General features: G+C 41.2%; 1 protein-coding gene across 4 annotated transcripts in view; it reads left to right on the top strand.

Moving 5' to 3' along the window:
* The first annotated feature begins 2,230 nt into the window (after window positions 1-2,230).
* lsp1a (lymphocyte specific protein 1 a) overlaps window positions 2,231-23,489 on the top strand; it is a 39,902-nt gene continuing 18,643 nt past the window's right edge. Inside the window, exons 1-7 of one of the 4 annotated variants that reach the window (XM_039615059.1) lie at window positions 2,231-2,303; window positions 2,513-2,621; window positions 15,311-15,457; window positions 21,005-21,392; window positions 21,719-21,858; window positions 22,133-22,385; window positions 22,913-23,050. In XM_039615059.1, the coding sequence (XP_039470993.1) occupies window positions 2,563-2,621; window positions 15,311-15,457; window positions 21,005-21,392; window positions 21,719-21,858; window positions 22,133-22,385; window positions 22,913-23,050 (1,125 nt within the window). In that variant the 5' untranslated portion in view covers window positions 2,231-2,303; window positions 2,513-2,562. The other 3 variants (XM_039615058.1, XM_039615060.1, XM_039615057.1) reach the window with 3 other exon arrangements.

The raw sequence follows: 23,489 nt of genomic DNA, 5'->3' as shown, positions 1-23,489 counted from the left end.
CCTGCAGTTTAACTAATTGGTGTGTGTTACCTGGCTTCATGGATAGATAGAGCTGCGTGTCATCTGCATAGCAGTGAAAATTTATGCTATGTCTTCTAATGATGCTGCCTAAGGGAAGCATGTATAATGTAAACAGAATTGGTCCTAGCACTGAACCCTGTGGAACACCATAATTGACCTTAGTGTGTGAAGAGGACTCTCCATTTACATGCACAAACTGGAGTCTATTAGATAGATATGATACAAACCACTGCAGTGCAGTACCTGTAATACCTACAGCATGTTCTAATCGCTCTAATAGGATATTATGGTCAACAGTATCAAACGCAGCACTGAGGTCTAGCAGGACAAGCACAGAGATGAGTCCACTGTCAGAGGCCATAAGAAGATCATTTGTAACCTTCACTAAAGCTGTTTCTGTGCTGTGATGAGCTCTGAAACCTGACTGAAACGCTTCAAATAAGCCATTCCTCTGCAGATGATCTGTTAGCTGTTTGACAACTACTCTTTCAAGGATGTTTGATATAAAAGGAAGGAAGGTTGGAGATTGGCCTATAATTAGCTAAGACAGCTGGGTCTAGAGGCTTTTTGAGTAAAGGTTTAACTACAGCCAGCTTGAAGGCCTGTGGTGCATAGCCGATTATTAGAGATAGGTTGATCATACTTAAGATCGAAGAATTAATTAATGGCAGGACTTCTTTGAGCAGTTTTGTAGGAATGGGGTCTAAAAGACACGTTGATGGTTTGGAGGAATTAATTATTGAAGTTAACTCAGAACGATCAATTGGAGAAAAAGAGTCTAACTTAACATCGATGGTACTAAAAGTAGCTGTAGACGATATTACATCTGTGGGATGATTATTGGTAATTTTTTCTCTAATGATAAAAACACACACCTTGGTGATATTTGTGCACCCATCCCAGCAGGAGAAGGAGCAGGCCAATGACCATGCCAGAACATCCAGCCACACACCCCAGAAGTAACAAGCACCCACATCTCAGGGAGGGGCAGCAGCTTCCAGCAGGGAGCGGTGGGGAGGGTGAACCTCTCCCTCCATGACCATCTCCCACAGGGGCCAAGGCTCAGCAAGCTCCAGGCCCAGGCCCAACCGTACACGCACACACAGGCCACTCACTCATGTACACAAGGCATTTTGTAGAGGGCACAGCAGTCGTAGCAATTACACATTGCAACTTTTTTCTCAAAATACATTTTTGACTTTAATCTCATAATTTCAACTTTATTCTTGAAATGATGAACAAATTATTTTCTTTTCTTAATATGGCCCTAATACTCTGTACCTGCGAGACCCAGGAGCTGTAACTTAGAGGATCATAACATTCATGCTTAATGGGTTGACTGCCGTCAGTGTAGACTTAAATTAACAGACAATAAACCACATGTGGTATTTAAAAGGTGGATGTTCCCCATTCCTCAGCAGACTCTACTGTGACCCCTCCAGAGGTCATGTGACTGTGAAGGACAGAATCCACATCAGTTCCAAGATGAATCATCTGAAGCCAAAACACTTTTTGCCTTCACACTTCAAACACTTCAAACACTCTTTTCTTTTTTCCCCCTACATTGTAAAGAAGTTTATTTCTGCAGTCAAGTTGGACATTTTTAAAACTAGAGTTTATGGAGATGGTGGCAGCTCATGAAACTGCAACACTGCAAGTTACCTCTTTGTAATGCCAGAGATGATCACATTTTGTTGACCCACGCCATCCAGCCTCATCACCTTTCTGCAGACTAGAGTTTCCTGCTTTAGCGCTGGTGCACAAAAGTCACTAGATCATTCAAGTATAGTGTGTAAACCAAACAAAACTCCATGCATCCATAGGATAAGCTGTATTTGTCTCCAATAACACTACTTTTTTGGACAGTTTTTATTATATCCCATGTTTTCTTCTGTGATGGTGTGCTGTTATGGAATTTGGAGGGGGATTGAAATGTTGGGGAGGAGTTGATGTTTCAGTAGTGAATATTTTGGGGGGCTGATGGTGGGGTGTTGAGGGTATCATCTTTCATACCCCCTCGGGGAAGACCACATGACCCAGAATAACAGGGAAAGGCAGCGAAGAAAGAGATGAAAAAGAGAGAAATGCTGGGCCCCACTGCTCTGAGCTCTTCAATGAAAACCACATGTAGGACAGAGGGAGGGGGTGAGGTGTGTGTGTGTGTGTGTGGGGGGGGGGGGTGTAATGACTAAAAACCCAGCCTGTGAGAGAGAGAGCGATAGAGGAGGGAGTCCCTCAGAGCCTTGCTGACATTCCCAACCAGCACTGCAGGGGAGAGCGCTGTAAGTGAGATTTACAACAATAAGACAGTGTGTGTGTGTGTGTGTGTGAAGAGTCTTTAACAGTGTATCACACACGCTCTCTCTCACACTCATTCTGAACTCCGGGCTTTGATACAGCTGCAGGACAGACAGCTGCCTTCACTGTCGATTTGGAACAAGAGGAGAAAGCTAATCTCAGCGGCCGGTGTGGTCTGTTTTATTTCTACCAGAGGGAGAAAAGAAGATTTCCGAGCAGCAAAAGAAGAAAAGAAGCGAAAGCATGTCCAACGCTCTGGTGAGGAGAAACTCCAGCAAACAGGGTTTACAAAACCTGATGAGGTATGTGGTCGATCCGTTTTTCCGTTCGTGTTGCTGGTGTCTGTTTGTTTCACACAGAAAGAATCGGGTTAATATTTAAGCACCACACAAACACACACTCACTTAGTTCTTCTTTCTTTTTCTGCTTCAGTCAATAAACAGGACGTGAGGTTTTCCCCTAAAGCTCTGGAGCATGACTGAAGGGGAAACCTCAGTGTTTCATATCAGCACATCAAGATAAAGAGTGTGTGTGTTTGTGCTGTAAACATGAGTCTAAATGGGAACAGTGGGATTACTGGGAGTGTTTTGGGTCATGCAGGGTTTTGGGGGGATTTGGGGATTTTGAATCGCCTTACCTCCTTTTAGTGTACCTAAAAAGAACAAAGGAATCATATCAAAATCTACTTTGTGCTTTATTTTCTATTAAAAACACACTTGAAATGTAAGACTTTAAAGTGTGGAGGTTTGAGGCGAGCCCCATGCCCGGGGCTTCTCTGTTTCACTGAGAAGGGAAGTGGTGTCAGTGACCAGTGTCAGAGTTGAAAGGTCACCTGAGTCAGTCTTTTGTTTTCTGGGCTTGTATGGGTGGCGGCACGTCCTGTCCATTGGGAAGGATTTTGTTTTTCATCCTGTGTGAGGTTCCAGTGTGACTCTGTGGTTTTTAACAGAGATGATAAAGCATGCTCAGCTGAGGTACTCACACGGTAGAGGGAGGATGTTTTATCTGTTAGTCCCTCATAGACATAAATTATTGGCTGACTTGGCTTTCAGTTTTGCCACATCTGTACAGATGAGTTTTAAAGCAAACGGTTTGAATTAAATAGGAGGTAACATCCTTCAGAGCAGTTGGTGCACCATGGAAGCTGCGAGGGAAACCAAAATAAAGACAAAATTTTACATCATCCAAAACAGTTTCTGGATAAAGTCAGTCATGACCCATATTAACGAGTGTCAGCTCAGTCCATAGAGGTATCCTCTCAAGCAAATTTGAGATCCAGGTCTTACATGCCATATTTTATCTTCACATTTAGGTGGATTTGTTTTAATCTTGGTCATTTCAGCGTAACCTGCAAGCATGTGTGTCTCTGAGACTGTGTCACTCTGGGATAACAGTGTTGCCCAACTAATGAATTCCCAGTGGAGATTATGCATGTTGCATCTGTTTGGGTCCACTCTGATCTGGATTGGGTTTACAGTCCTTGCATGTATTGATGACTGTGCTTAGGTCTCTAGTTTTTGAACTCCATCTGTGAATGCTGGAGTTTGAGTAGGTGTTTCTGTGTTGGCTGAACTAAAAGTCCCAGTTGTGTTTGTCAAGTAAGGAAATGCATCATATGCTTGACAAATGTCTGAACTCATCTCTCTATTTGGAGACTTTCCATTGACTCAAAGTTTCTCCACAGAGAACTGATGCATGTATTTGTCATAGACTGTCCTGACATTACTGAGTTATTCACTTATGAACGTTCGTGGTGTCTCGGCGACTCTAGAGGTGTCGTAATCACGGGGCTCAGAGTAAACCTCTGAGTCACAGTGAGAACGGTATTCAGGCTTTATGTTTATGCAGAGATAACAGCTGGAGGAGGCAGTGTGTCACTCTGATTCAGTCCACTCAGCAGATGTCCTCAGTCTGGGGGAGCTGACAGAAGCAATGACGTAACACCAGAAAGACTGCACAGCTCAAAGTTGAAGGTGTGGTGATTCACTCGGGATTTTTGTGTCTTTTGTTATCAAACAGGTCAGTTTCATCCAGACTGTTTAGACATTTCTTCTTGAGTTTTAACACCAGTGTCTTCCTCCAGATACAAATTAGTTCTCCTGTTATTGGATTTATAATCATTTCAAAGATTCCCACATATGTTTTAGGAATTTATTAACATTCAAGTGACTTAAGTGAGACGATTTATTCCTGGAAAACAATAACTGATTAGCTTAGATCAACTTAACAGTATTTGGCAACAATCTGAATCAATCGTTTGTTTTGTAGACATGTAGCACTCACAGACTGTATATAAAAGATGGATGTAGAACATGACATCAGCTGTTGGTTTGTGGAGTCACATTTGGCTTGAGCATCTTGGTAATATTAAAAACGGGATGGATGTGACAAGCAAAGTGTGTGATTGAGAAAATGAACGCACTCCACACTGACTGGCCAATGACCAGTGAGTCAGCCAATGAGCTTACTCGTGATAATCTTTCTTTTTGACTGTGATCATAAATTTCATAACAAACTTATTATCAAATAACTGTAACTTAAATTGGAAGTATTTATTGGGGTTGATGACAGTTTTTTCATGAACTTCAGTACAACCAGAAGAGTCGCCCCCTTCTGGTCATTAAAGATAAATCAGGTCCAAGGCACTTCCCTTTTAAAATCTGATAGGGACATCTTTTGTACAGTGTGTTCCCTTCAGTCAGCACAGTGATGGAGAGCTTGTTTATGCAAACATTTTACTTTTTGTGCCCTCTTAAAATTCTTCCTCTTAAACAGAAGAATCTAAAAACATGAAATTTCTGGGACAGTTTATTTTCAAAAATCTGGCATGCAAAATTTGAAAACTGATGTTACATTGCCAAGAATGAAGCAACCAGGCCTCCCTCCATCCATTTTCTTAACCATCTGTCCAACTCAGGATTACTTGGGCATGAGCTATCTCATAACAAGGAATAGTCTTTATTATAGTGTTTTCCATGTTTGTTATATAAAGATGTTTAAAACAAACAAAAAAAGTCTTTGTATGCATGGAAACACAACTGAAACTCAAAAGCATGTCAAGCCTACAGGCAGTGACAGCACCCAGAATCCAAAGCCACACAGACCAATCAGAAATGCACGATCTGCAGAGACTTCTCCAAAACGTCCCTTGTCAGTCACATAACACTAGATGTGTGTGATCAGAAGGTCACAACTCAAAGAAAAAGTTTAATCTTAAAAACACTTGTGTATGTGTGGGCAAGTGCCCAGAAAGCACGGAACGTAGCTTAAAGGAACAAATGGTTGGCTTGAAGAGATGAGTGAGGGGAAAACATTGTTGATGCCACGCGAGCAAACCTCTGAAATATTTTAGCTTTTCTCCTCCACCTGAGCAGGGTTGGTGTGTCTGACAAGGTGACGCTGTTTACTAGATACAGGTATTATTTCACAATCATAATTGATACTGTGATAGAGGTCGACAGGAACACAAACTCACAATATGTCATCAGCGTGAACTCAGATCATTGCATCGGGTCGAGGCAGGCAGTTGATCTGTTTTTAATCAGCTCTGCGTGGGAGACAAACACCGCCCTCCTCCTGCCAGCTTGGTGGGGCCTGGCTCAGCCCGCAGCATTGATCTCACCCAGGAGGCATACCTGCCTCAAAACAGCCCGAGTGCTGCGACCTCTGACCTTCGAATCCCCCACACGTGGGTGGATTTCCTGAGTGTTTATGGTGCAGGGAGACAAGAGAGCGAGGAATGTGTTTGGGGGGAGTTGGGGTGGCGTAAGCTGCTGAGTGATGGGGGCCCTGAACTCTCCCTCCCTCTGCAGGTTGTCCTCATTAAAGGGATGGAGGGAAAGTAAACACAGCGGGGCTTCCTGTTTCCAGGGGTCGTATCTCTGAGAACAGATGACAGGTTTTTATCTCTCTCACTTCAGTAAACATCGAATGATAGCCTAAAAACCCAGGAACCAAAAACATTCCTGCTATCTGGCCTCACACATACACAAACATCTGTTTTTTCAGCTTATAAACTGCACCCATTATTGTGAATTTAAATTTGTTAGGAGTCATTTGTAGCATCATCTAGGTTTTAGTTCCCTTGGATGTTCAATATATCAATGCCGTCTTTTGACGAGAACTATACCTGAAAGTAGCAGACAGCTTTCTGGCTTAATCCAGTCACTCAGTCATGGCCTTAAAACACCCCCAAACTTCCTTTTGCATCTAAATTTAGTTGAAAAAGGAAAAAAAAGGCAGAAAGTATTGTTTTTAGACGATTACAGACTTAAAGTTTACATAAAAGTTGAGTTCAGACCTGCATGCTGTTTGAAACATATAGGAGCATATGTATATTATTGTCTTGTATTATTGTAGGGTCTTTACCTTACAGTACAAAGCACCTTTAAGCAACTGTTGTTATGATTTGGTGCTACATGCCAGTGGTCGTCCACCATCATCACATCAGGATGGTGAACTTCTACACGTGGAGCCATGCTCTTCATTTTTATTTTACTGTTAGCAGTAAAATAAGTTCATGGTCACACACATGTATGCAGTAAAAACATCACATGTGTTAAAATCTATGGAAAAAGTTAGAAAAATTCCATTTAAGGAAGACACAGAGAATAACCTTTTAATTTCTCAGGATAAATCTTGTAATTTTGAGGCCTGAATCACTCAAGTAATTTGAACTTTGGTAAAAAGTCCACCCTGACATTTTCACATGGCAAAAGCTTTCCCAGCTTCTCTGTTCTCAGGAAAAACTTTCAGGCCACTCACCTCTCCGCCTTTGCTCTTTTGTTTTCTGCCTCTTTAATATAAAATAAAGCTTTGGATGCAATTGGATACACATTTTGTGTTTGTTTGTTTGTTTGTTTCCGGGTTTGTTTGGATTCTCGTGGAGCGATCGCACAAGATGCTCTTTTCCTCTTTTGCTGCGTCCCTCTGTTCTTTTAACTTTCCACTGATCCACATTTACAGAATAGTTTGAGGTCTGTAGTGACAAACTTTTGCTTGAAGTTACTTTTTTTGGTTGCATTTTCCTGGCAGGAGCTTTCTCACTCGCCCTCTCCGTTAAAGCCTGTGTGCAAACAAACCTGAAGGATTCCCAGACTGCAGGGATAAGTGGTCTGTGTGTGCTCTGCATGGGGGGGGGCACACAGACATCCAGCCATAACATAGTGATTACTGTCTCTGGGGATGTTGCTGGAGTTCTAATCGAGACTATTTGTGTCTGACTGCAGGATGATTTGGTCCACTTTTTTACTGCAATGCAGAAATATATCTTCTCTTATCTCTTTGCTTTATTTTCAGTTGGCATTTATTCTGTCATCACTAACTAAGAAACAAATTAAAATACCTGAAACAAAGAAGAGAGAAAGCACTTACCTTACAAATCACTGTGAAGAATCTCAGTTATTCAGGAGTGCTTTCTTTCTGTAGATTTCTTCAAATTTGAAATAATAATTTATTTTGAACTAAAGAAACACCTGCAGGTCCAGGTGTCTTTGACTGAACCTTTTCTGAATGAAAAGATACCAGGACAGAGCTGAGGACAATTGAATCACTTGAATCAGGACATGACGGCTCTGTTTCTTGTTTGAAATAGATCAAGCAGCTTTAGCCCATTTAATATTCCCCTCCAGGGACAGTGAGTGTCATAGGTTTATTGATTCAAGAGCCCCGAGGCTGGAACAGAAATATTTAGGCACATTTTCCTTGTCCAAAATGTTTGAGCTGTTGTCAGGGTGAGGAACAAGAGGCACATGTGCTTCAGATGCTGGAATCCTCCATTTAAATGCACAAAGAAGCATAAAGTTTATTTCCTTGGTTTCCTCGCTTCCCCTGGACTCGGTTCTAGTAATAAATTCAGTACAACCCGTTTTATGGGTACCAGATAATGATGCAAGGTTTTGGAAGGGAATTAATACAAATAACACACTACAGAGTCTACTGGCATGCTATTGCCTCTGTAGTTGGCCATAGCAGTGATCTAAGCAAAACATCAAGGTAACATTCTGATGTTGAACAGGGGGAATGATTACTGTGTTTGCATGCTATAAATTTAGTCCAGCTGTGGCTTATGGTTTGCAGGCATTAGGTCCTGATTTAAGCACCGATTTAATGGTAAAATTAAGAATTTAATGATGTTGCTGGATGAAAAAATAAGAGGATCACCAGAGATCATCAGTTTATCCAAAGTTGAATGTGGATGCATACAAGTTTCAGGGCAAACCAGCAACAGTTGTTCATTCTCTGAGAGCCCTTTAGTGTATATAATTTGGTTCCTAGTCGCTGAAGGCTTATTAAGACATTTGCCAATATGTTGGAGTTCTCACCTGCTGATGCCACTGCAGGAAAAAGTTTGGCTCATCACATCATTTTTATTGTTTGGAGAAAATAAAAATAAATTCTTTTTGGAGTTTTTGCACTCTTAATGTAAAGTGGTGGATTGTAAAGCACATGGCTGGCTGTAATATTGTTGAGGCTTTATTGAAACACTTGTTTCTTTAAAGTCACAATATTGTTTAAAATTGTCCATCAAGCAGGAACTCACTGTGTGAAAGTCGATGGGCGCAGCTGAAACTGGATTACTGTTGTGCCCGAGGCTCTGTGCTGGGACCACTATCAGTTTCAGTGTCGGGGTCGTTACTCAAAAAGTGTCACACATTACTCAGTACTTTTCTTAAAATTAATGCAGTACACCAAAGAAAGTAATTTGTTACCTTACTGTCTCGTTACTCTGTAAAATGACCTGAAATGTCACATAATTACCAGTTAACAATAAACACCTGTGGGTAAGGTTCCACACACAATCCTTCCCTAATGAGTATACAGATACTATCTTTCTTTGAAGACACAAAGCAAAGTTAAAAATCAACCCAAAGCAATCCCTGCAGTAATCGCATTACAGGTACAAATCATGGCATAAACAGAGTGTGCCAGTGATAATGTTAAACGTGTTGAAAAGATTCATTTTAAGCAATCAGTTTTAATAAAACAAAAATCTTTAACGTGATGTCAGTGAATTTGGAGCGGACTTAGAGGAAACGTCACGTAGATGCAAACGTTAGTTAAGCCAGATGTTACTGTTATGTTTGGTTTAAAAAAGAAAAAAAGGTAAATGGCCTGTATTTGTATAGCGCTTTACTAGTCCCTAAGGACCCCAAAGTGCTTTACACACCCAGTCACCCACCCACTCACACACACATTCACACACTGGTGATGGCAAGCTACATTGTAGCCACAGCCACCCTGGGGCGCACTGACAGTTTTAGTCCACAGTTGCGCAAACTTGGGCTTGTTTTTCACTATTAGTCTATTTCTCAGACCTCCGAATGAATAGATCATCTCTAAAATCATCTGTTTTCTTTCCTATGAAACCGTTGATTGCTCAACCAATAAGAATTTGTTCTGACAGAAGCACATTGACCAAGTGACTGTGACATTGTAGCATTAGCGCCGTCTCTTGCATAGAGACAAATGGAAAAGAACACTGATACGTATTTATTGTAAAGATAAATTCTAAACTCTTTAGTAAACAACTCTTTTATCACCACTTTTCTAATACATTTGATACTTATATGTTTGAAATAATGATTTGCTCGACTGACACAATTTCATGCATGTCATAATTTTTTATTTTTATTAGTGTGTCTATTAGTGTCATCTTGTCTGTATGCATGCACAGAGTATGTAATGCTGATGTCCTGGAGTTTGCTAACCTCGTTAGGAAACATATATTTGAAGGTCAGGTTAAGCTGCAGAATCTGTGCTGGGAGGTTTTCTGTGTGACATGCAATCATTAATTTGGACAGCAACTCAGTTTTTTTAAACATTTTTTATAAATGTACCAAAACATTTTTAAGAACAGGTATGAGTTTGAGCTATAAATGCAGACTTGGCAATAATTTGAGGGGTTAAATCGTAATATTTAAATATCCCGAGCCTCATATAAATAACCCGTTTTGTGGACAGATGGGGGCTATTTCTTCATAAATTCTGTGAAGATGAATAGCACTTTGACTCTGTGGTTCTGTAATGCTCAGCTGCTTCTTCACAGCTCATCTGGTGACTCCCATGACTTTTTTTTTTTTTTGAATATAGGAAAATGGAAATCTTTTCTGTTGCAATTGATCTGCTGTCCTGACTTGTTTCAACACAGCCATGACCTCATCTTGCAAACGTCTTCCCACCATCCGCGCCTGTGCCACGAAGCCTGGCACTCTTTCAGCCTGAGAGCAAACCATGTTATTATGTCACTGAAGCCAGTCATCCCTGCGATGACAAAGTGTGTGCTTGCAAAAGAGCAGCGGAGGATTTAATACATTAACTTCACTTCTCCTGAGATGAATCCCTCCTTTGTTCTTATTCGGGTGAAACATGGTCGGACAATAAAGTTAAAGCCTGGACAAGTGCAGACAGGGAGAGCATGGCAGTGTGTGGTTTAGTGACTCTGTTGGCAGGTGGCAAAGCTTTTATCTGGTTTGTGGCTTTGTGTGTCGTGTTTCTGGTTCTTTCTGCTGGTTGCTACAAATGCTGGTGATTACAAAGCTTAGGGTTTCTTTTTCTTTTATTAAATCCGCTAGCAACCGGCTGTGTCTCCAAAACACAAGAAAGCAGTTTATTCTTAAAGAAGCAGTGCAGCATTTTGGGATGTGACGATTTTAAGTTTCTTTCCGTTAGAGTCACATCGGATTAGTTTAATCCAAATGCCAACCTTTCAGGGCTGAAAGTGAAGTGTACACAGCTGCAGTTCCTCTAATGGCCACTTAAGGTTTTCTCCGAAAGTGAGTCAGTTTTCACAGACTACCTGTTAAAATGCCAAACTTTACAGCAGAAATGCAAAAAAACGAACACATTTAGATTTCATGCAGCTGTAGCCAACAGCTGCCTGCTTGGTCTTCCCTCTGTCTGACCTTGTGACCTTTTTTCTGATCTGCCATCGTCATTTTTCTTTTTCATTTTTCTCCCAAAAATATCCAATGACCACATTAGGTGCAAGCTGGGATGGCTCCAGCCTCCCTGCTACCCTGGATTGGATAAGCAGTTAAGAAAACTGAATGGATGCACAGATATTTATTATGGAGGAAAAGAGTGGAAATGCCAATATCATTGGAAGCCACAAGAGCGAAGAAAAAAATGTTTTAATAAAAACCTTCATGAAGCACATCTGCTGCTCTGTTTACTGTAACCACTTTCCTCACTTGAACCTGCTTTCATCTGTTCCCTCTTGTTTATTTGTGTAATCTGTCGATCACACTGACCTCCAGGGCTGAAGGGCGCTCTGTTGGCCGTTATCTGAGGACAGGTTCAGGGAAGCGGCATGCTCAGTCATGCCTGTGGTGTCAGTTTACAGAAGAGCAACACAAGACTGGAAAAAAACCTGTTTGATTCCTGCTGAGGTAGAACAAGTGCACTGTGCTTGTTTTAATTGTCTGGAGAGGCAAAACTACCCTGACAGAGTACAGAGCAGCTCCAAGCTGTGAGCCAGGCAGACATCTCTGCTCTGCAGTGATGATTAAAGATTGCAAATGATTTGATTTTGATGACACAAATCATGAGAAGGAGGAAGTAAAGCTGACGGTAATCCCGGTATTTTAGAAACACTCTGATGGAGATTAATCATTTAGCCCAAATCAGTTTGAGCACCTGCCAGGCATGACAGAATCCCACAGTGCTGATTGCAGAAAGAAAACATAATGAGAGGACAGCGTGGTGAGTTTCACTCAAACGGTCTGCTGGGTCAAAGCTCGGCAGATTTCAACACCCAAACTGCTGACAGCAGCAAATCAAGCAGAGCCAGGTTTTATGCGCCAACTGTGCTTGATTATTGAATAGTTCTTTGGCGTTTGTAGGTCATTTTGGCTTATACTTGCCACAATATTACACGCAGATATTGTGCTGACAAATTTCTGCCACATTCTGTTGCACAGTTTCCAAATTTTACTCAGAAACATTCCACCTGTTGGAATTGGAAAGTCATAATATTTAGTTTAATTCTGCTGTCTTGATTATTTTCATGACCCATCCATCCACCCCAGCCTCCTTTCCTCCCATGATAATGACTACAGCCACTAGAGGTCGCTGTTAGAGAAACTGAGTGTGACACTAATGTGCTAATTTCACTCTCTCTTTTTTTTTTTTTTTTTACATTCTAAAGTCATTTTGTATGATTCACAGTACAAAATAATCCCTGCCTATATTGTACTGGGCCTTGGTCCAGCCAGTCAGCTTGTCCTCTATCTTAAATGAGTTGTTTTAGCTCCTCCTCTTTTAAGGCCACCATTTCTGTCACTGGCACAAAAGATGACATTCCCATTCTTAATCCAAACCCAACCTAATCCCAATCTGTGATACTTGGCCCTTTATTGCACAGGAAACATATAGAATCTTTGAAAACTACCTAAGATGTGTGTGCTGATTCATATGTCCTGAACCAGCATGCTGATGAACTCTGCTCTTATCAGCATTGATATTTCTTCCTCCTTCAGTCAGTTTTTCATCCTTCCTGTAGGCAGGGAGTAGCAAAAGGAAATGAAAGAATGGAAAGGGGTGGAGAGGCCCGAGCACAGATGGATGTGGGTCAGCAGGGTGTTTTGCTGAGGTGGCCCAGAAACTAATAGTCTGTGTGTTGAAATGGAGAAAGCGAGGGGAAGCAGTGTTTGTTTTGAATGTGCAGGGAGCAGTGGTCATTGTGTCAAGACAGTTTATTCGATGTCAGGTAGGATGCCAGACGTATTAACATACTAAGATGTATACTAATATACATCAATGTGGAGTGTAAAACACTTCGAAGCTATGAGCTGAGGCATCAGTGTGACCACATGCCACGTCAGAGACACAATCATTCATCTGAAGTACTTGTACTAAATGCTTTTGGTGTCCACCCACCCTTGAGGAAATGATCTGTCAAAAGGTCGACCAGCCAGTTTCCAACCATGCTTTTTAGAGAGTGGGAAACACATTATTCAAGTGACCTCCTTGAGGGTGAGGAGCTCTGCAGATTTTGTTGTTTCTTTGCAGTTTCCACCCAGCCCAGTGAGCTCTGTTCCACATTTAAGTCCTGTGGCTTGCACCAACATCCTCCTACTTCAATACCTACAGAAATGAAATGACTAACTTTGCACATTTCAGTTACAAAGACTTTATTAAAGCCAAAGTAGAGGAAATCTGAAGTGTTGAATCTTCTCAGTTGGCAGGAGCAGGAGATTAACATAAAGAAAACACCGAACCCAAAGCCGATCTTCATTTCTGAACAGGCTTTTATTCCCAGTAAACTGGAGCTGAAAACAAAGAGCAGCTTCACTTTGTTAATGTAGACTAAATCTCCATGATCTCAGGAAGAGGGACGAGTCAATGGAGGTGACAACGCAGCGTAGAGCAAACTGTGCCAAAAATAAGTCTTATCTGTAAATATCAGAGATCATGCAGCCGTTTCTCCTGCATCAATCCATTGTTTTGAAGAAAAGATGAGGGCGGAGGAGTAGATGGAGCCTTGGAGCCGTTAGCAATCTATTAGTGACACAGAAGCCAAATGTGAGCTTAGTAACTCGACACCTGAACTCACGCGACTGTTAGTCCTCCAGATGCCTCTTCTGGGAAAGAAGCTGGATAAACACAAGCTTCTCACCAATATACTTCATAATTCAAATAAATTAAAAATGCTTTCAGCTATTTATCTATAAACTTGGACAAGAGTAAAAAGACACTTTATTTAAGCCCTTGAGTCTAAATTATTAAAATCTACAGTTCTATCTAATCTGATGTCAAAGCAATGAAATATATGATACATTCATTCCCAACACCAAGTGCCACTGAGAAAATGGCCATACTTGTTGCCAAAAACAATAACTAATCAGGCAGATAGTTAAACGGTGGTTAATTAGACACTACAGGTAGGAGCTGGGAGAGGTAGCAGGGCAGAAGTCCCGGGAGACCACCGTTCTGGTCGTGTTTCAACCTCTATGGTTTATGACTTGGTTCCTTTTTGTTTTTTGCAATCTTTGATTCATTTCACCTACTTTATATTGACTTCCCTTTAGGTGTTAATTTGTTTACTTTGCTTTATTTTGTTATTCGTTATCCTGTATAACCAGTGAGCTCACTTTTCTCTGAAAGCTGATTTGCAAATTACTTTTTTTTAAAAAATTGAAACCAACATATGTGGTGTTTTGGGGGGTTTTTACCAGGATTTCTCTCCATTGTTGACCACCAAATAAACACAGAAAACATTGCACTTTTTTTCTGATGTTGCCGTTTCCGTATGAAGCGAGGTGCTGTCTTTAAATCTCCCGACGTTGGTGTAAATCAAAGCATTGTTGCAAAGAGTGCTCGCGTTTGGTTCGCTGTCTTCTGATAAATAAAGATCAACTGTGTTTGTAATAAATACTGTGATGTCATGTTGACATGAAGCGTAGTGCGATTGTGTTTATCTGACGTGCAAACAGACGATGGTGTTTCTCATCTGAGGCCCGGCAGATGTTCTTCTGGCCTCAGAGACTCACTGTTCAGAAACCAAGGAGGCTCAAGAGACGACCGTGAGTCAGGAATCTGGGTCATGTGTGATACATGATGATGGTTGTAATGTTTCCCAACCTCCTCTGTTGAAAGAAGTATGCCATGTGGAGCAATACCACATGGAAAAGTACTAATTATTCCCCAAAAAGTCTCAAAGTTATTGCAGTAATTACTGCTGGAAAAATTCACGTCTTTTGATCTGACACATAGAATAAGACTGAAAAATACAGGCAGTATTTTTGATTACTGAAGTACAAAACTGGTGTAAACATTTCAGACTGTATGGTAGGAAAAAAAGCTAGACTTTTATTTCTGTTTTTGCTCCCCCGCTCATGTGCATCAAATTGTTCAGTAAATATGCTGTTTAGGGATGAATAAAATAATAGGAAATATTACAAAAGTCCCAAAGATCATGACATGGTTGGCAATGGAACGTGTTCAAACCTCCCTGCACTCTTTGTGAAATGGAGTCCTCCTTCCTTTACAGGCTGACGGCCCAGAGGAGCATCGAGGATGCCGAGGAGGTGGAGAGGGAGCGTCGTCGGAGAGCTCGAGAGTCTTTACGCCGGAGGAACAGTGGCTCAGTGCCCGGAGAGTCATCACTGGACGGCGAGATGCCACCAGAGGAGAACACGTGAGTACAGAAAATATCGCAGAGGCCTTTACATCCCAAACGCTTCCTTTTAGAATATAGAGAATGTGATCTCTGGTTATGGTGTTTGTATGAAAAGCAGCCTTTTTCCCAGTAGGACATCTGGAACATGCTGGAGGGTTTTGGTTGCTGTTTTGGAATATGTGCCTCAATTGCTTATTTTTTCTTTCTTTAAACAGTTTGCAACACATGACTTCTTCCTTATAAGCAGCTCTGGCTCTCAGAGAAGCATGTGTAATGTATATATATAAAAAAGGGATGTCGTGTCTGTGTCCACCCCTCTTTTTCTATTTAGTGAAATCTCGTTGTGAAGCTTCGAGCTGAATGTTGTCATCACTGAAACCAGACGCAATGACTGAGAGAGAGATCTGACTGTGATACTGAGACACAGCACACTCTTTCAATACTTGCTCATCACAGCGAAGGCCCGCATGAAATCACACCCTGCTTTTTTCTCCTTTTTGACTCTAATGGGTGACGTAATGTTCAAAATTTGCATCATGTTGTTGTTGGTAAGACTTGAAATTCATGATTTAAGACTGCAAAGGAAAGGCTTAATAAGCTAAAGGAACATTGTTCCCCATAGACCTTTTTTGCAGTTTGTTTTGCCATTAAGCAGTCACCTCCTGCTGGCCCTGAGAGGGAATGGAGGTTTAAAGCACTTTCTCACTGTGTTATGTTAAGGACACACATGGGCCTTCATCACGGAGCTGCAATCTGAGCTTTTTTCATTACAACAACATGACTGACTGAATATTATGCAGATGAGTTAGTGATCTTCTCATATAGTGCTGGGCGTCAACAATTATTGAGGGCCTGCTCAAGAAACAGTATAATTACATCTCCGACCTACCCTGCACTAAGCCCTGTTAGGTTTTATTCAAAGTTCTAGCCATAGTCATCTCGTAGATGAACCCTGGTATCAGGATTTAATTTTAACAAATACAAAATAAAAGTCTGAAGCCTGAGAGTCCGTAGATTTCAGTGGATATCAAATCCCATTTTAAGGCCTGAATTTGCGTAGTCTGGCTATGTTCTCACTCTAAATCATGGAAGTAGGAGGAATCTAAATATGGTGGAATTCCTTCTCCATGTAGTCATGAGAACCCAGGAAGCTACTAAGTGCAAACATTATTCATGTCCAATGACTTCCTGAACAAGCTGCTAACTGTGTCTGCATCTTTTGTTTTACTTTAATTTCCTGATAATGCAGTTTAAAGATTTTGTCATCACGTTTCCCAGTCATGAACCTCAAAGTTCAGCCTGTTTCTGCAGCGGTTTCGTCCCCCCGGCCTGCCTGGCTGGTTTACAGGGGTTCACGGACGTCTGGTTACATAAAACAAATGTTTCCACTGGGAAATGCCACAAACAACCTCTTCCATCCTGTAGTATTGACATGACGACCAACACGCAGCTGTCTTCTCATTACACAACCGCCAAAGAATGTTTACTACAAAGCCTCCATGTCGGAGCTCGTGGTCTCTCAGCTGACTTTTAATTTCAGGCTCTTAATTATAGCTTGCACCTCCAACACCTTTTCCTTCATCACATCGCAGGCTCAGCTGGATTCGGGCTGCGGTGACTCGATATGAGGTAGCTCCACCGCTGCGGTTTGTAATTGAAAGGTGTTCTGTGAGATGCAGGTGACGTAATGCTGGTTTGAAATCTTCTTTCAGCCCGAGTTCAGTGAGCTCAGAAGTGCTGACAGATTTTGAGCTTGTGAATGTTGGTTGAAGCAAATGCTGCCTTTTATCATTTACTGGATCTACAGTGACTCCATTTCTGATTCCACTAGCCGCTCTCTGTGGCTCTGAGCATCAAGCCCATTGGTTTAAACTGTGATCAAAAACAACTCAAATATGTCCTTTCATTCAAAAAGATCTGAAAATTCTGCAGATACGTTTTTAGACTGATGTACATTAGCTATACGTTTTAGTGCACTGATACAAGGCACCAACCTTCAGGGCAGAAAAAAGAAGCCAGTGTGGAAGCTGCAGTTCCTCTAACGTCCACTTTAGACTCCAAAACTGAGTCAGTCCCCATAGACCCCCATATTAAAGTGTCCAAAGTTACAGGAGGATTAGCCCTGTTTACTGCCTGCTCTACACATGATTTCCCTCCTTAATATCAGTATGAGGAATTGCTTTCTTTTCTGATTCTTTTGGATACTGCTGAGGCTTAAAGTTAGGGGTGTGGCCACTTAACGTGATTAACAGCAGCCATAGCGATTAGCTATGGGTTTTTTTGGCTATAAATGGCATCAATCAATTGCTTTGTATATAAAAGATTGGACCTCCCCAGTGTGACCAATCTGTAATTCATTAAATACAATTTAATTCATATTTCTTAGTTAAACATCACCTCTGTCAATCATCTAATAATATTTTGTCCACTCTGTTAACATCGATGAGATGAAATATTCTGACCACTTACAAATTCATTGCCGTCCAATAGTGGGAAGGGTGACGACTCGCTTTTAGAGCCGGCCTTGAGTGGCCATTAACTGCACTTATCTTCATTCAGATGGAACAGTACCATTTTTCATAAAATACAGTAAAACAGGAGAGGTCATTGAGCGCGACCAAGTGCTGCCTACCAGGACTCGAAGACTTCGTGATGGACGTCTTCATTCTGAAGTAGAAACTTTGCTGTTTGTTTGGACATATTAGTTTCTGAGAGCTCAGGCAGAGGCTCCCACCATACAGCTGGGGCCCCACTGACCAAGTGAGTGTCTTAATCATCTGGGGAATGCTGAGTGAATTCCTTTCTGCCAGCTCCCAAAGACACGAAGCACACTTATTAGTTTAATCAGCAGGATTGAGTGGGAGATCTTCTGACTGTTGAATAAGTGTTTAGGGCTAAGTCCATTTAGACAACACATAATTGGCGCTCCATAATAATTAACGCCTAAACTGAAGTTCAGATATTTCATAGTAGAATATGAGATCGTATATAGCATGCTACATGCTGATTTCCTCCTGTGGCTGTTTGATGTGTACAGAGAGAAGCAGGCAGCGAGGACCTCACACCTTTGTGTGAGCAGCTGCAGATCTGACAAATATTCTAGACTGGAAATGAGTCCGTGTGAAATAGCTTCAGCATCAAAGTGCACCCACTTGTGTTTTAAAATCTGACTTTTATGGAATGAGGTTATCTCAACCCGGTGTTTCATAATGTGTTCAAATGTCCTGTTTACGTTTGTGTCCCTGAGAAGATAAGGATTCGTGCATTATTCAGGAAGTTTTTCAATGACGCATTAAGGTCTGAATTATATAAGTATTGTAGGATGGTATTGCAGTAACCTGTCGTTTTAATTCAAATTTAGCTAAAAATAATGCATGTGTCAATGTGTTTGCAGTAAGCTGGTGTTACTTTGGTCCAAGGTTAATGTTACGGTCATACCAGGGAAAACAGTGATTGAAGACAGCTGCACGACTGACATTATTGCAACAATCTGCAGTGAACTCGCACGTTGTTTTTGAAGTGGTTGCTTAAAAAACTGGGACCACGTCTGTGACCACCCGCAATCAGCTTCTGTGTGCAAAGCGACAGAAAACGGCAAAAAGGCAGAATCGGTCTGCTGTCAGTTTGCGATTGAACGGGGTCAAGTTGGTATCTGTGTGCACTTTGTTAGTGGCTCTACGGCCATTAAGTGTAATACATTGGCACAAATCCCAAATCTGTTTCCTTTGTCGTCCAGACAGAATCCCATAGATATGAAACAGAAATTCATAAATTCTTCCACAAATGGTGATGTAGTTGCTGCAAGATGACAGTTTGACTGCAGAATCTTATAGGCACTCACCTTGTTTTTATATCAGAATATGAGTAGAATAGAAACAGTTGAGTTGAGTCTCCTGCTGTATAAGAGCTGTGTTTGTCGTGCATTACAGACTCACTCAGATTGATTGCAACATGACCGCAATCTGTGTTTATAAATTTGACTGCAATTATTCGCAAAGATTCACTAATCTGAGAGTGACTGCATTCGGTCCAAGTCAGATTTAGTAGTAGCAGTGAAATGAACTGAATGGACAAATGTTTTTGATTAAATAGACATTCACTGCTGTTGAATGAACTAAATATCAAACCTGATGTAGAGCCTTAACAGCAGCTCGACATCCCTGTGATAAATTTGTTAAAACCACCCAAGAGAAATTGGGAATATTACTATAGTGTGTGTGTTTACGGTCAGCTTCCACTCCCTGTTTTCAGTGGTCGTGGTTTCAGCTCTGGTAGGCTCTTAATGGCTCTGTGATTACAGAAGCTGCCAAGTGGAAGAATGTATTACTCCAATCAGTTTAATCTGAGCTCATCATAAACACGACAGACCAGGGTGAAAAATGCCAGTCAGCTTATTATATTTTTAGGTCTTGTAGGAAATGTTGTCCTTTTTGTTTGTGGTGATCTGTCCTCTAATCATATGGTGCTCTGCCAACTGCTTCGCAAAATATTTTACTGAAGGACACTTAATGTGATGGATTACCTCTGACCAGTGACTGTGATCTTTGTATCCTGCAATTTTTTGGCTAGGATGATTTTCATGCATTCGGTGCAGTGGTTTTTTTTCCCAGTCAAGACGATTCCCAGAGTAATGCCATCCTGTAGCAAGTCGAAACTTGTGTTCAACAAAGCGCTACAGACCTTGTTGCTAAAATCACTTAATCCCTTTTGACTGACTGAAACCGAGCTCTGCTCCTTATGTCAGGAACAGGACTTTCAAGATTAATGGTGCATTTGTACACTTGTTGTTTTTCAAAATGAACATATTGGAACTTGAAAGCAGGCATTTTCCACCACTGTTCAAACTGGGTGAAGTCATGGCTCCTTCCAGGGTTTACTTTTGTATCCATTTAAGAGGAGGGGAAATTACATGCATTGTCTTGACTGGACTGCGTCACAATCTGGCTGAAACATGGCTGCATGTGGTTAATTTCCAGACTAGAAATATGCAGGGACTATTTTTCCCACCATGGCGACATCCTGCACCTGATTTTTTTTTTTTTCTTCTTTTTTTTTTTTTTGGAGTTGTCTGCAGATTTAATTTAAAGATATTCTTGTTGTGTCATTATTTTTCTTTCAATTTTAATAAAGAGGTTTACAAAGCAGGGGTTGAGCTATTGAAGTATCAAACTTGTATTCCCTGTTTTGAGGTTTGACATAAATTGTGGAATCGAGCAACCTGAGGAACTTCAGCCAAGTGCCCGCCTGGGAACTAATCAGCTAGTTTGTTGACTTAGCTGCTGAGTAATGGGAAAACAAAGACATTAACAGTGATTACAGAGTAGTAAATCTGATGGATTTAACTGACTTAATGGACACTTTATCCATAATAACAAAACGGTTTAAGCAAAACATTGCTCGATTTGTCTCACGCTGTGTTGTATTTTATTATAATACACATCACACCGAAAGCCTGAGTACTGGGATGCAAATGGGAAATGGCTAAGGGTTGGAATTTTGTTAAACACGTTTGGGATCTCGTGATCTTGCCTGTCCTGACTCTTTTTCCATCTTTTCTCTCCATAGGTATGGCGGCAGCCTGAAGCCAAATGGTTCTCAGTTTCTGGAGGAGGACGAAGGCTTCAGTGACTGGACCCAACGCAGAGAGAGGCGAAGGCAGCAGCGCCTGCAGGAACTCAGCCAGGGAGGATATGAAGACGAGTACGAAGAGGAAGACACGATAAAAAAAGCTGTGCCCATAAAGAGCACGAAGGCCTCCATCACTTCCCTCCAACTCCAGAGGCAGGAGCAGGAAGAAAGAGACAGGGTGGAGATGGAGAGGAGGAAGGAGCATGAAGAAGAAATGATTCGAGCTGAGAGAGCAAGGAGGGAGAAAGAGAGGGAGGTGGAACAAAGAAAGAGGGATGAACTGATCTCGAGGAGGAGCGAGGAGAGTCAAAGGCCAAATCCAGAGGTAGGACTTCCGTACTGAACAACTGAGTTTTCTGTGGAATTGTCAAACAAATGCTGTAAGTTGAATAGAAATGTTAAAAGCCATAAATAAAAATATTCAACATTAGTCTAGATAAGGATTTTACTTATTCAAATATCAAGTTATTGATAGACGGCAAAGACGGTTCATATACGGTCTAAAATCATATTAGAACAGTCTGAGTCTCAAATGATTCAAGAAAAGAGTTGAAGTGTTCAAAAAGATTTCAAGACGTAGTTTGAAAGAAGAACAAACTTCAGCGTATATATTATCACATGCATTTAAAAATCTATTTTGTTCACTAACAGGTGGAGAAAAGAAAAGAAGTCAAAATCTCCTACACATCAAAGGTTTTTCTTCACCAAGAGCCAAAACACAGCAACTCAAACGGCAACACAGCCAATGAGGAAGTGACATCATTTATCACCAAGACAAAGAGATCCACCATGTGTGTAGCAAGTTTTATTTCCTATCTTATTATGTGCCTTTCCAGTCGCCTGAATATGTACCTTATGTAGCTTTTGTTAGGTTGACTTTAAAAGCCAAAGCAGAAGTAAATCATTTCTTGAGACAAGATAACACACAAAAAAAACTACAAATATCAAGTTTAAATTTTCCAGAATCCCCAAAGTACTTTAAAGACTTTGGACAAAAATATTTGGATCTTATTTCAGATCCACAGCCAGGGCGTAAATCAAAGCATTTTATATCCTATACCGTAGTGCTGTGTGTAGCAGAGCTGTTGAACCAGAGGAGTCAGAGGCCATCCTGGAGACAGAGCAACGTCTGGAGAAGATCCGGCGGAGCCTCCAGGAGAAGGAGAGCCAGGAGATGGAGCAACTGAGACAACGACAGGCTGAGGCTGAGCAAGAGCTGGAGGAGCTGAAGAGGAGGAGGGAGGAAAGACGACGGGTCCGACAGGAAGAGGAACGTCGGAGGGAGGACGAGGAGCAGCAGCGGCTGGCCAAAGAAGAGGTGACCATGCCTCAATAAAAGCTCAGTATCTGAAATGTTATATGCACAGAGATATTTACACAACTCAGGAGGGGGGTTGGGAATTTGGGAAATGACGCTCAGCTTCAAGGAAAACATTTTTATTTGGGGGTTTAAATGTAATGCAAGCTTCATATTTTTTTTTAGTATAGCTAGTAAAGCTATTTTTTAAAGTACTAGTAATAAAAAAATCTACTAGCCTGTGAACCTCAGATTTCTTTTTTTAAGAAAACTACAAAGACCATCTTTGTTGTTTATATCAGTGAGGATGTATAATGTGAAAGAAGAATGCAGCATGTCAAATGTCTAAAATTCATAACCAAAATCATAATATATCAGGGATATACAGTAGGGGACATCTTTAGCTTATTATGGAGTTATCATGCCCTGGCCTGAAAGTAACTAATTCAGCTTCAAGGGTAAAACAATGGCTACTTAGTCTCTAGTATTAGCAGCTGTTAGATCTATATGGCTTTGGGGCTGAAGAGTGTTTTTAATCTGACTCCCAGGAGGAGAGAAGACGCATGAAGGAAGAAATCGAGAGGAGGAGGATGGAGGCAGCAGAGAGGATGAAGAACCTGAGTACGTCCAGTGTCGATGAAGACGAGATGTTCAGTCCCTTCAGCCCAAAAGTTTCCACACAGAAGGTAAAGAGCGCATACCGGCTTCTAACACTGGTTATAAAATCTAACTGGTGGTAACTGCTTTTTCTTTTGTTTCACTGTTTCACTTTTCTAACCCTAGAGACCGGTCAGCAACCATCTGGCTACAACCGGTCACTAAGGAACAATGTGTATTCCCCAACTGGTTGGTGATTGCTAGTTTGAAAATAGTCACAAAGAGACACACAGTTCTGCACTGAAGGCCTCCTTAGAATTGCTTGGGTTATTAACATATTGCCTGTAGTTTGCATGGAAGATAAAGACTTACATGCCTGCTCAGAGAGTATTTTTAATTCTGAAGAGTGCGAAAAAACCCCAGAATGTCTTACTGTTTTACTTTCAATGCAAATGTTCTCTATCTCTCTTTGGCATCACGCTAAATGCCGAGTGTTTGCAGACAAATCAGCATCTTTCATGCAAACTA

The sequence above is a fragment of the Oreochromis aureus genome, linkage group 7 (assembly GCF_013358895.1).
Source record: "Oreochromis aureus strain Israel breed Guangdong linkage group 7, ZZ_aureus, whole genome shotgun sequence".
Lineage (NCBI taxonomy): Eukaryota > Metazoa > Chordata > Actinopteri > Cichliformes > Cichlidae > Oreochromis > Oreochromis aureus.
This window is presented reverse-complemented; position numbering and strand designations above follow the sequence as displayed.